General features: G+C 30.1%; 3 protein-coding genes across 5 annotated transcripts in view; 2 read left to right on the top strand and 1 right to left on the bottom strand.

The window, feature by feature from the left end:
- Positions 1 to 2,692, top strand: part of LOC111685033 (protein O-mannosyltransferase 1) — a 4,871-nt gene extending 2,179 nt beyond the window's left edge. Inside the window, exons 2-4 of the mRNA XM_023447265.2 lie at positions 881 to 1,470; positions 1,539 to 1,725; positions 1,789 to 2,692. Of these exons, the coding sequence (XP_023303033.2) occupies positions 881 to 1,470; positions 1,539 to 1,725; positions 1,789 to 2,507 (1,496 nt within the window). The 3' untranslated portion in view covers positions 2,508 to 2,692. The remainder of the gene's footprint in view (positions 1 to 880; positions 1,471 to 1,538; positions 1,726 to 1,788) is intronic.
- A 2,060-nt stretch (positions 2,693 to 4,752) lies between these two features.
- LOC111685037 lies at positions 4,753 to 6,459 on the bottom strand. Of its 2 annotated transcripts, none has more exons than XM_023447272.2 (3): positions 6,304 to 6,459; positions 5,015 to 6,240; positions 4,753 to 4,916 (listed from the first exon to the last, which is right to left on the bottom strand). In XM_023447272.2, the coding sequence occupies exons 1-3, from the start codon at positions 6,326 to 6,328 to the stop codon at positions 4,806 to 4,808; spliced, it is 1,362 nt and encodes a 453-aa protein (XP_023303040.2). In that variant the 5' UTR covers positions 6,329 to 6,459; the 3' UTR covers positions 4,753 to 4,805. The 2 variants fall into 2 exon arrangements, with proteins under 2 accessions (XP_023303040.2, XP_046809015.1); XM_046953059.1 differs by having other exon boundaries at positions 5,015 to 6,237; positions 6,304 to 6,454.
- Positions 6,460 to 8,179: 1,720 nt separating this feature from the next.
- LOC111685038 (short transmembrane mitochondrial protein 1) lies at positions 8,180 to 12,276 on the top strand. Of its 2 annotated transcripts, none has more exons than XM_046952358.1 (4): positions 8,180 to 8,515; positions 10,135 to 10,188; positions 10,259 to 10,329; positions 12,054 to 12,276. In XM_046952358.1, exons 1-4 carry the CDS (start codon positions 8,501 to 8,503, stop codon positions 12,112 to 12,114), a joined length of 201 nt encoding a protein of 66 aa, XP_046808314.1. In that variant the 5' UTR covers positions 8,180 to 8,500; the 3' UTR covers positions 12,115 to 12,276. The 2 variants fall into 2 exon arrangements, with proteins under 2 accessions (XP_046808314.1, XP_046808317.1); XM_046952361.1 differs by lacking the exon at positions 12,054 to 12,276 and adding an exon at positions 10,733 to 10,968.
- Positions 12,277 to 12,356: the final 80 nt, after the last annotated feature.

Here is a 12,356-nt window from a genome sequence, read left to right as displayed (position 1 = left end):
CTAGACTATAGACTATACTATAGACTAGACTATAGACTAGACTATAGACTAGATTATAGACTAGACTATAGACTAGACTATAGACTAGACTATAGACTAGACTATAGAATACACTATAGACTAGACTATGACCTAGACTATAGACAAGACTATAGAATAGACTAGACTTCATATAGACTAGACTATAGAGTAAACTGTAGACCGGATTATAGGCTAGACTCTAGACTAGAGACTAGACTTTAGAGTACACTATAGACTAGACTAAGGACTAGACTATAGATTAGACTAGATTTCATATAAACTTAACTATTATGTAGATTGTAATAAAAACACGTCCATACCACTTTTGACAGCAAAATATGATATTAACATATCCCACGGTAAACGACTATTAAAAATAGTTTAATAAATGTTTCTCAACTAAGTAAAGACATATATATAATAATGAGCATGATCAATGCAAGTAATGGCCTAGATCTGTGATAATTTGAAATATTTTGATTTATTTGATTGCAATCAATATATCGAAATAATCAGTTGTATTGAAAACTGTTTACATAAAAAAACGATTAATTTACTTGTTAATAATTGGGACATCTTATAAAAAGTTATTCATATTTATATTTCAATTTTCTGATCCCAGATATTTTCTTGATTCAAAATTCGGACTATTCTATTACATATACTTTTGGAATTTTGCAAGTAAAATCAATCAGTAATAACGACAAATTTTTTACTTTACTTTTATCTGTGCTAAAGATGGGCAATATGTATATCGAAATAAAGGGATTTCAGAGACCTTTACAGTTTCTTTCATCTTTACACTTTTTCAAATATTGATTCAATCCCCTTCCTTCTAATAATCATTATCTTTTTCCAGCATTCCATTTAATCCTACAATCTGCCGTACAATTTGGCATTTTTACCATCATACCGATTTGCATTTATCTGGGCATCTTCTATATACACCTAAATACCCTTTATCGAGCTGGACCACATGATAGTGTTATGACAAGTGCATTTCAGGCTTCGCTAGAAGGTGGTTTAGCATCGATAACTAAAGGTCAACCCATACAAGTGGCACATGGTTCACAAATTACCCTGCGACATACATATGGTCGTACCTGTTGGTTACATTCTCATGCTCACGTTTATCCCGTACGTTATCCGGATAAACGAGGTTCTTCGCATCAGCAACAGGTGACATGTTACTCCTTTAAAGATGTCAACAATTGGTGGATTGTAAAGAGACCAGAACGTGATGATTTGGTAGTGGGTGATGAACCGGATGCTATACGACATGGTGATGTAATACAATTGGTGCATGGCATTACAAGTCGGGCATTAAATTCTCATGATGTAGCGGCGCCTATGACACCGCAGTGTCAAGAAGTTTCTTGCTATATAGACTATGAAATCAATATGGAAGGAGAGATTTTATGGAGAGTTGATATACTCAATAAAGATACGGTAAGTGTTAGGTGGTTCTATTCGAAATTGAGGTTCTATTGGTGTTCTTTTTTTTTCTGTACATTTAGCAAGGACCTATTTGGCATGCTATTAAATCAGAAGTACGTTTAATACATGTTTCAACGGGTGCAGCTATGAGATATACTGGGCGCCAGCTGCCTGATTGGGGTTTTAATCAACATGAAGTGGCAGCCGATCGTGTTATAGATAATAAAGATGCCATTTGGAATGTTGAAGAGCATCGTTATACAAAAGGTAAAGTGAAGAGATAAAGAAAGGCCCTTGTATTGTACATCTAAAATGTTTTCCTCCTTTTAGCCCACGACGAAAAAGAACGAGAAAAACAACTATTAGCCGCTGAGATGTTACCCACCAAGCCGACAGCTCTCACCTTTTTCGATAAGTTCTTTGAGCTACAATCGAAAATGCTATGGCATGGTCCACAAATACAAGCTCATATGTATAGTTCAGGGCCGTTAGAATGGCCGCTACTCTCTAAGGGTATAGCCTATTGGTTGGATACCACATCAAATGGACAAATACATTTGCTAGGCAACATACTCATTTGGTATACCAGCACTTTAGGTGTTTTAGTCTATATGATTTTGGGTGTATTTTATCTTTTGCGTCGTCGTCGTTTATGTTACGATATCGATGAGTCAGAATGGCAAAAATTCTTATCTGTCGGTCATATATTCTTTGCTGGCTATCTAATACATTATCTACCCTATTTCTTTATGGAACGTACCCTCTTTCTACATCATTATTTTCCGGCATTTTTATTTAAACTACAATTGCTTTGTTATGTTATCGAACATATCGACTATTTGTTGAGACGTTATTGTGGTTCGGCCCTATGGATGGTGCGTTCTTATCGCTTGGCCGTTATTAGCTGGTTTGTGGCTGTCATCTCGGTTTATATACGTTTCTTGCCGCTGAGCTATGGTTTGGAGAAGTTAACGGCCGAAGAAGTTATTAAGTTGCGGTGGAAAGATACTTGGGATTTTGTCATACAACGGGACATATCAGTGCATTGATTGTTTGATTTAAGTTAAAGTAAATAATGTATAGATTGGATTGGAAGAAATTATATTCCATGTACTATAGTTGTATTTAATATTTCTTAAATTACATTTAAGTTTAAGCAACCATTTATACACAAACACATATACATATAATAACATAATTATCTGATGAAAATAAATCAAAATTATTTATAGTACTTTGTTGCAATTTTAATTGACGTTATGTATTTTCCAATGTTCTTTATTTTTTATTAAGAACTGAACTAGAACTGAACAAGAACTGAACTAGAACTGAACTAGAACTGAACTAGAACTGAACTAGAACTGAACTAGAACTGTACTAGAACTGAACTAGAACTGAACTAGAACTGAACTAAAACTGAACTAGAACTGAACTAGATCTGAACTAGTACTGAACTAGAACTGAACTAGAACTGAACTAGAACTGAACTAGAACTGAACTAGAACTGAACTAGAACTGAACTAGAACTGAACTAGAACTGAACTAGAACTGAACTAGAACTGAACTAGAACTGAACAAGAACTGAACTAGAACTGAACTATAACTGAACTAGAACTGAACTAGAACTGAACTAGAACTGAACTAGAACTGAACTAGAACTAAAACTGAACTAGAGCTGAAATAGAACTGAAGTAGAACTGAACTAGAACTGAACTAGAACTGAACTAGAACTGAACTAGAACTGAACTAGAACTGAACTAGAACTAAACTAGAACTGAACTAGAACTGAACTAGAACTGAACTAGAACTGAACTAGAACTGAACTAGAACTGAACTAGAACTGAACTAGAACTGAACTAGAACTGAACTAGAACTGAACTAGAACTGAACTAGAACTGAACTAGAACTGAACTAGAACTGAACTAGAACTGAACTAGAACTGAACTAGAACTGAACTAGAACTGAACTAGAACTGAACTAGAACTGAACTAGAACTGAACCAGAACTGAACTAGAACTGAACTAGAACTGAACTAGAACTGAACTAGAACTGAACTAGAACTGAACTAGAACTGAACTAGAACTGAACCAGAACTGAACTAGAACTGAACTAGAACTAGAACTGAACTAGAACTAGAACTGAACTAGAACTGAACTAGAACTGAACTAGAACTGAATTAGAACTGAAATAGAATTGATCTAGAACTGAACTAGAACTGAACCTGAACTAAACTAGAACAAAAATAGAACTGAACAAGAATTGAACTAGAACTGAACTAGAATTGAACTAGAACTGAACTAGAACAGAACTAGAACTGAACTAGAACTAGAACTGAACTAGAACTAAACTAGAATTGAACTAGAACTGAACTAGAAATGAACTAGAACTGAACCAGAAGTGAACTAGAACTGAACTAGAGCTGAACTAAAACTGAACTAGAACTGAACTAGAACTGAACTAGAACTGAACTAGAACTAGAACTGAACTAGAACTAGAACTGAACTAGAACTAAACTAGAATTGAACTAGAACTGAACTAGAACTAAACTAGAACTGAACTAGAACTGAACTAAAACTGAACTAGAACTGAACTAGAACTGAACTAGAACTGAACTAGAACTGAACTAGAACTGAACTAGAACTGAACTAGAACTGAACTAGAACTGAACTAGAACTGAACTAGAACTGAACTAGAACTGAACTAGAACTGAACTAGAACTGAACTAGAACTGAACTAGAACTGAACTAGAACTAGAACTGAACTAGAACTGAACTAGAACTAGAACTGAACTAGAACTAGAACTGAACTAGAACTGAACTAGAACTGAACTAGAACTGAACTAGAACTGAACTAGAACTGAACTAGAAGTGAACTAGAACTGAACTAGAACTGAACTAGAACTAGAACTGAACTAGAACTGAATTAGAACTGAACTAGAACTAAACTAGAATTGAACTAGAACTGAACTAGAAATGAACTAGAACTGAACCAGAAGTGAACTAGAACTGAACTAGAATTGAACTACAACTGACCTAGAACTGAACTAGAACTAAACTAGAACTGAACTAGAACTGAACTAAAACTGAACTAGAACTGAACTAGAACTGAACTAGAACTGAACTTGAACTTAACAAGAACTGTTCTAGTTTAGTTCCAACTGAACTAGAATATATCTTCTTTTTAAGCGAATACCAGGAAATATTTTGAAATGTATGTACTTACCAATAAAATGTTATACTGTTATTATTAAATTATCTCTGATAAATTTAAATAACGGCATAATTTTGCATTAACTTTTTACGTTTTAATAAAAACATCTTATTATATTGTTTTGTTTGTATTTCGTTTTAAAAATAAAAAGCAAAACCACGCTGAACATAACTTAAGCCAACATCAGAACCAGGAGGAAAATCATTACGCAATTGTAAATACTTTTGAGAAGTCCAAAAGGCAAAATTCTAAAAAAGTAAGAAAATAAAACAAATTTATTAAAAGAAAAGAAATTAAAGAAAATTATATGAGAGCTAAATATATTATTATGTATTAGCAAACTTACCTTCTCAATTTCATCCTCCAAGCCCGACATACGATAGTAAACACACAGGGCATTAGAGCGTTTTTCCTTTTGTAAATATTTTGCCAGTGAATCTAATAGTGAAGCATCCAAATTTAGGCAATAACTTATATCCAAATGCTTTAGTTTGGGACATAAATGTAATATGTCTAAAATCATTAAAGCCTCCAGATTTTGGGCATGACGAAGACATAAAATTTCTAAACGATTAAAGGGGCAACATAAACATTCTTCGTGCGATTTAAAATCATAATTACACAAAGCCAACAGTTTGAGATTTGAAGGATTTAAATAATGAAAGTCCGTAAGCCAGGTATCGCTAACGGGTAAAAAGTGAAAGTCAATGGCTAGTCCCTGTAAGAGTGAACCTTTTTCGCGTAATATATGATAATATTCTTTTGTCTCGTAGATTTTGTAATCGAAAGTATCAATATTCTGTAGACGCGAAATATCAATATCCTGATCCAGCAGTACTTGAAGATGTTTAAGACGTGGCAGTTTTAAGACTTGCTCTAAAACGGGCTTAAGAGAATTCAAATTTAATTTCAGTTCTTGCAAATTCAAACATTCGGATATTTCCGGCATTAGCTGTAGGTGTGAGACTTCAAATGTGCGCATATCTAAAACTTTCAGATATTTTAGATTTAATAAAATATCTTTAAGATATTTTTCTTTCATTTCATACACCTTCGTCTGCTCATCATACAAATGTAGTTCCTCTAAATATTTCAAATTTGTCAAATAGTGTCCGGTAATGGGCACGGTTATATGAAGATATTTCAAATTAGGCACTAGTTTAGTTAATAACTTCATATCCTCATCCTGGGGATAACAATCCATTATATCATCCTGAAATTCGCAACGTTCGATGGCAGTAAAACAATCTATGCCACACTCTTCCATTTCCTTGAGAAAAACGTTGAGACATTCGTCTATAATCCTTAAAGTGTGAAATTCACATTTCATGGCTTTAAGGAAATATTCGAAATCCTCATAGTTTGGTAACACAGTTGGCAGTTCATTAAAGGCTAAAATTTTATATTCCGGTTGACGCTTCCACAGATCCACTATTATATTGCGAAAACGTCTGCAACTTTTGGCAATTTGTATTTGGTTGGGTAAATCGTGTATTCTCTCAAATATACACTCTAAACAATCATTATTTAGATCTGTTATATTAGCAGAATTATTGCTAATTGTATTATCTTCTATAAAGAAACAACCACATCAAACAATGTTTCTTTAAATTATTGAATCTCTTAATAATTTACCTTTATTATGTAGTTCTTCCGCCATTGCCTTGTTATTTTGTTGATAAATTAAAAAATCTATATAAATTATTTATTTACAAAACAAATTTACTCCAAAGGCGTATTTTGTTTTTGCCAAATTCTGTATGCCCATCCAGCTGTTCATTGTTTAGAAAGGCTGTTTAAAAAGAAACGTCAAAAAATAAACAAACAAAAAAGCGCCAAAAGGTTTGTTTTGATTTAAAATCACATAAAATCTAATAAAACCTTTTTTAAAGAATATATTATTTAATAAATGTAATATCAATAATGAAAAGTTTTACTACTTTTAATAAATTAATTATATGTTTTTCATTCTGCCTTAGTTTTGTATTATGATAAGGCAGTTGTCGATAATAATGTTCTTTACAAATTTACAAGAGCTAATTTACATTTCTCTTAAAAAATTTACTAGAAAAATTATACAAAAGAGATGGACAATTTAAATCTCTTGTAATAACAAAAATTTATAATACATATTATGATGTCTATATTGGTAACTCTGGAAGTTTTGCAAATAACGTTAGAAGTTCTATTTTAGTTCTTGTTCAGTGATATTATATTCCTAGTTCAGTTCTAATTCTGTTCTAGTTTAGTTCTAGTTCAGTTCTAGTTTAGTTCTAGTTTAGTTCTAGTTCAGTTCTAGTTTAGTTCTAGTTTAGTTCTAGTTCAGTTCTAGTTCAGTTCTAGTTCAGTTCTAGTTCAGTTCTAGTTCAGTTCTAGTTCAGTTCTAGTTTAGTTCTAATTCAGTTCTAGTTCAGTACTAGTTCAGTACTAGTTTAGTTCTAGTTCAGATCTAATTCAGTTCTAGTTCAGTTCCAGTTCCAGTTCAGTTCTAGTTCTAGTTCAGTTCTAGTTCAGTTCTAGTTCAGTTCTAGTTCAGTTCTAGTTCAGTTCTAGTTCAGTTCTAGTTCAGTTCTAGTTCAGTTCTAGTTCAGTTCTAGTTCAGTTCTAGTTCAGTTCTAGTTCAGTTCTAGTTCAGTTCTAGTTCAGTTCTAGTTCAGTTCTAGTTCAGTTCTAGTTCAGTTCTAGTTCAGTTCTAGTTCAATTCTAGTTTTAGTTCAGTTTTAGTTTAGGTCTAGTTTAGTTCTAGTTACTAAACTTTATAGTCGTAAAATACGTTATTTTTTCGGCATTATTGTGAATTTGAATAAAAAACCCAAAACAGTGGCAATACTTCTCACTTTAGATACTGTAACTTGAAAAAATACAACTCTGCAGCCCGTTATATTTCAATTATATATAATTTTCTCAATATTTGTGTTTTATGTGATGTCACACAAAACATTTTCATGGTCATTTATAAACAAAAAATATCAAAATTTTAAACAGATCGAAGACGACAACAACAAACCTACTAGCCATTTGAACGACTAAAACAGAAGAAGCAGAAGTGATCTTTTTTAAAATTAAAATACAAGAATATAAACGAAAATAATTTAGTAATAAATTGAGAAGTGAAGTGTTAAGGTGTTGTGTTTAATTAGTCATATATAATAGAAAAATAATTAAAAATATTAAAAATTATAAGAGAAATTTCAAAAAAATAAAATTGCATTAATATTTTAAATAAAAAATTAATTTATAACTAAGTGGATTACTAAAGAAAACAAAAATTATATATATTAATGTTTAATAAAAATTATAATTAAAATAGTGATTATCTAATTAAACAAAAAAAAAAACAAATTTAAAAATATATGTTTGCTTTGTGTAAAAGTGTCGGAAAAAATTTATTTCTTTTTTAAATTAAAAAGCAGATGTTTTGACATTTTTCTTTAGGTTTCTTTTTCATTTTAAAAATAAATATTTTTCACTTTCTTTTTAGTTTTTTAAGAAACAACAAAAAATTTAACAAAAACACGCGTTTTATCTATAAAATACTACAATTAATTAATTAAAATTCAATAACAAAACTTTATTCTACGTTCTCTTTAAAAAAAATTATATTTACTCAACCTTCTTTTAAGAGTTTAATAGAGGGTTCTCTTTGTTGTGAAAAAGAAGAAGAAAAAATTTGTATTGAAAAAAGCTCTTATTTGTTTTGACAGCAAAATTGTTGTTGTTTAAACAGGTGTGAGAGTGTGTGTTCGTGTGTGTGCGAATTTTGTAGATTTTTTTTCCCTCAGTTTTTATAAAACTCTTCAAACTGGCAGTCGACGGGTCTGGCATCTACGATATGCTGAAATTTTTGGTATGTTTAATTTTTCTTATTTAATAATTTTAATAAAAAAAGTTTATACTGAAATAACAATTTAAAGTGCAATTAGTTTTTTATGATAACGTTATGGAAAGATAATTGCAAGTGTCAGTTGTTTGCTGTTTTTTTTTGTCACTTTCATATTTTGATTTTTATCATTTGACATTTTATTTTTAGTTTTATGATTTCATTACTTTTTTTATTTAATATTCCACATCTGTCCTAAGGTTTTAGTTGTTGTTTTTTCTTTGTCTTCTTTTAAATTAATCCAACAAATAGCGAAATTTTGTTCGTTATGTGGACAAAAAACTGGTTTAATTATATAATTCTTAAGTTTTCTTGTTAATAAATTTTTACGATTTTAGTTTTTATCATAAAAAACTATTGCTTATTTACATAAATTTGTTGATTTTTTTTGCCAAAATTAATAAGATTCAAAGGGCAACAAATCTGCAATATTAAAAAAAAGTGTTGCCAGCGGATCATGAATTGTATGTTATGGAGACTATGTTCTAGAGTTGATGAACTTTTCTATAAATGTCTATAGATTAGTCTATTATCTCGTCTATATACTAGTCTATAGACTAGTCAATGAGCTAGCCTGTAAACTAGTCTTTGAAGTATTCTTTAGTTTAGTAATTCTTTTCACTTGCAGTATTGTTCTTGTTTAGTTCTATTTCAAATCGAGATTAGTTCTAACACAGTTCCACTTATGGTTCCATCAAAGTTCAGTTTTATTTCTGTCCCAGATTAGTTCCAGATCAGTTCCCACTGCACGCGAACTGTCAAGTAGAGTTAAAGAGACTCCATTATGACCCTAAGTTCTAGTTCAGTTCTTGTTCAGTTCTAGTTCAGTTCTAATTCAGTTCTTGTTCAGTTCTAATTCAGTTCTAGTTCTGTTCTAGTTCAGTTCTAGTTCAGATCTAGTTCAGATCTAGTTCAGTTCTAGTTCAGTTCTAGTTCTGTTCTAGTTCAGTTCTAGTTCAGTTCTAGTTCAGTTCTAGTTCAATTCTAGTTCAGTTCTAGTTCAGTTCTAGTTCAGTTCTAGTTCAGTTCTAGTTCAGTTCTAGTTCAGTTCTAGTTCAGTTCTAGTTCAGTTCTAGTTCAGTTCTAGTTCAGTTCTAGTTCAGTTCTAGTTCAGTTCTAGTTCAGTTCTAGTTGAGTTCTAGTTCAGTTCTTGTTCAGTTCTTGTTCAGTTCTAGTTCAGTTCTAGTTCAGTTCTAGTTCAGTTCTAGTTCAGTTCTAGTTCAGTTCTAGTTCAGTTCTAGTTCAGTTCTAGATCAGTTCTAGTTCAGTTCTAGTTCAGTTCTAGTTCAGTTCTAGTTCAGTTCTAGTTCAGTTTTAATTCAGTTTTAATTCAGTTCTAGTACAGTGCTACTTAACTTCAGTCCTACATTAGCGCAGAACAGTAAAACAATCACGTCATCAAAACCCCGTATTCATAAAGATATTAATCGCTTATTTCGCCTTTATTACGCAAATTTTCCATACAAAATTCCTACAATAAACCGTCAATAACTTTATTAAGCATTTATGAATAATATTCCTTGAATATGAAGGTTAAAAATGTTCTTTAAACAAATTTCCATTAATTTTCTTCATATTATTTACAGATAACATTTAGTGCTGGTATTTACACCGGTATCTACATCAGCCAAAACTATGAGGTAATTTATCTATAAAAAGCTATTAAATATTGATTAATTTTAATATTTATATTTTGTTTAAATATTCTAGGTTCCTCGTGTCGACGAACCCGGTAAAATAATTGATAAAATTAAAGAATTGGCCGATGAGCATCGTAAAAAGTAATAATCCATTTTCTCTTTATATATGTTAATTGTAAAACTATAAAGAAAAAACAAAACCAACATTTCCTCATTGTTTAAAACTCAGAAAAAAAAAGAAATTGTTGTTTTATTTTGTTTATTCTTTTAACTATATATAAACTTAAGAAATGTATGCTTTAAGATCTTATTAAACAAAAATTCTAAAATTTTACAAAAAAATGGTTTTACTATTTATATTTTTATAAAAATCTTATTCATAAAGACGTTTTCTTGTGAATAAGTTATCTTAACTAATATCCTGTTATAGTAACTCTGAAATTATATCAAAATTTTCTTTTAGAGTTACTAAATCAGGCGCTTAATTTTCAATTAAGTTTATTATTAAAATATATATTTTCCTATTTGTAATCCCCCCCTTAAGTTTGACTGATTTTGTTAAAGAAATTTCAAATAATCGCAAAGAAAAATAATATTGCCTGCAAGCAAGTTCAAAATTTTATAATGCCAGCAAGACCCATTCAAAATTAGAAAGAAACCCAAATTTTAGTTGAAGTTTTGAAAGAAAATCTTTAGTATGGGAACAATTTTTATTATAAATATATACAAATATTGAAGTATTATATTAATCCGTATTAATAAATTGATTGATGTACTTTTTGCAACTGATTTTTAATTAAAAGTTTGAAAATATTTGTCTTATTTTTTTTGTGTATTTGTATGTTTCATATTTCGAATATCAAGTTTTCTTGAAAATTTTTTTCAGAAAAACTTGGAGCTCTTCAATGAATACATTGATTAGATTTATATATGCATGATATAAACTGATCCTAAAGTGATCCGCTAATGATGTATTATAAAGTGATAAGTTAGAACTGGTTATTGAATGATTGATTGCAAACTAATCATAGAGTGATCGGTTAGAAACTGATAATGAAATGATCAGTTTAATGCTGATTACACAACGATCTGTTCTTATCGTTTACAAACTGAAAATCGTATGATCAATTGCAAACTCGGCAAAGTGATCATAGATATGTGGAGTTTTATATGGAAATCGATCGATCATAGAGCCATCAGTTGTAAACTTAAAATTGAATGATTGTTAGTTGGATAGATGAATAAATAGATGGATGGATAGATAGATAGATAGATAGATAGATAGATAGATAGATAGATAGATATGTAGATAGATAGATAGATAAATAGATAGATAAATAGATAGAGAGAGAGATAGATAGATAGATAGATAGATAGATAGATAGGTAGATAGATAGATAAATATATAGATAGATAGATTTATTATTTTTATCATCCTAGCAAAAAGTTACATGAAAAAATGTTGTTTAATCAGAGCTGTAAGTGTCTTCATCATTGGAGTCATTGGAGTGTTTATGTGAGAATTTCGAATAATCGAACCAAAAACGATGTTTCATGTTTTGAAAACATTTTTTAACTACGAAATATTTGAATTTAGGAAAACATTTAGAATGAGTTGTATTAGCACTGTTATTAAAGAAGTCATAATATTTAAATTCACTTTGCACCAATGCAAATTTTATTTTACGAGCATATTACCAAATAAATTGTGATGAGTTGAGATGTGATGTGATTTTCTTGTTATATTTTTTTTTTATTTTTTACATTACAGTAGACCTTAAAGCATCATTTCTTGCAGTTTTTATTTTACGGTTTTTTTAAAAAATCTCTTTTTAATGAAAATTACAATTTTGTCTTTTTTACAGAAATCCTGCCGAGCAGCTTTTGCATGACGTTAAAAAGGGAGCCAAGAAGATTATAGATTAAATTTGCTACAAAACAACATTAAATGAGGCTTTAGTTTAATTTTATGTTTGTTTTTTATTAAACTTTATAAAGTTATGTTCTTAAATCATTTTTCTTTTCTTAATCGAATTTAAAATATTAAAATGGTTATTTTTTTATAAAATTAATTAAAAAAATGTTTTGTATAGTATTTTCTTTTTGTGAAGTTTTATTTTATAAAAAGAACATAATTTTGAAATGCTGTAAGTATGGCTTACAGCATT

Source organism: Lucilia cuprina, chromosome 5 (assembly GCF_022045245.1).
Source record: "Lucilia cuprina isolate Lc7/37 chromosome 5, ASM2204524v1, whole genome shotgun sequence".
NCBI classification, from domain to species: domain Eukaryota; kingdom Metazoa; phylum Arthropoda; class Insecta; order Diptera; family Calliphoridae; genus Lucilia; species Lucilia cuprina.
Note: the sequence above shows the minus strand (reverse complement) of the source record. Positions and strands in the feature narration are given on the sequence as shown.

Bases quoted from the DNA above. Each gene is read 5' to 3' on its own strand.
- LOC111685037 (XM_023447272.2), bottom strand. From the start codon at position 6,328: ATGGCGGAAGAACTACATAATAAAG. The intron at 6,241-6,303 runs GTAAATTATTAA...GTTTCTTTATAG, and splicing joins GGAAGAACTACATAATAAAG to AAGATAATACAATTAGCAAT. The intron at 4,917-5,014 runs GTAAGTTTGCTA...TTACTTTTTTAG, and splicing joins TGGAGGATGAAATTGAGAAG to AATTTTGCCTTTTGGACTTC.
- LOC111685038 (XM_046952358.1), top strand. The intron at 10,189-10,258 runs GTAATTTATCTA...TAAATATTCTAG, and splicing joins ACATCAGCCAAAACTATGAG to GTTCCTCGTGTCGACGAACC. The intron at 10,330-12,053 runs GTAATAATCCAT...TCTTTTTTACAG, and splicing joins GCCGATGAGCATCGTAAAAA to AAATCCTGCCGAGCAGCTTT.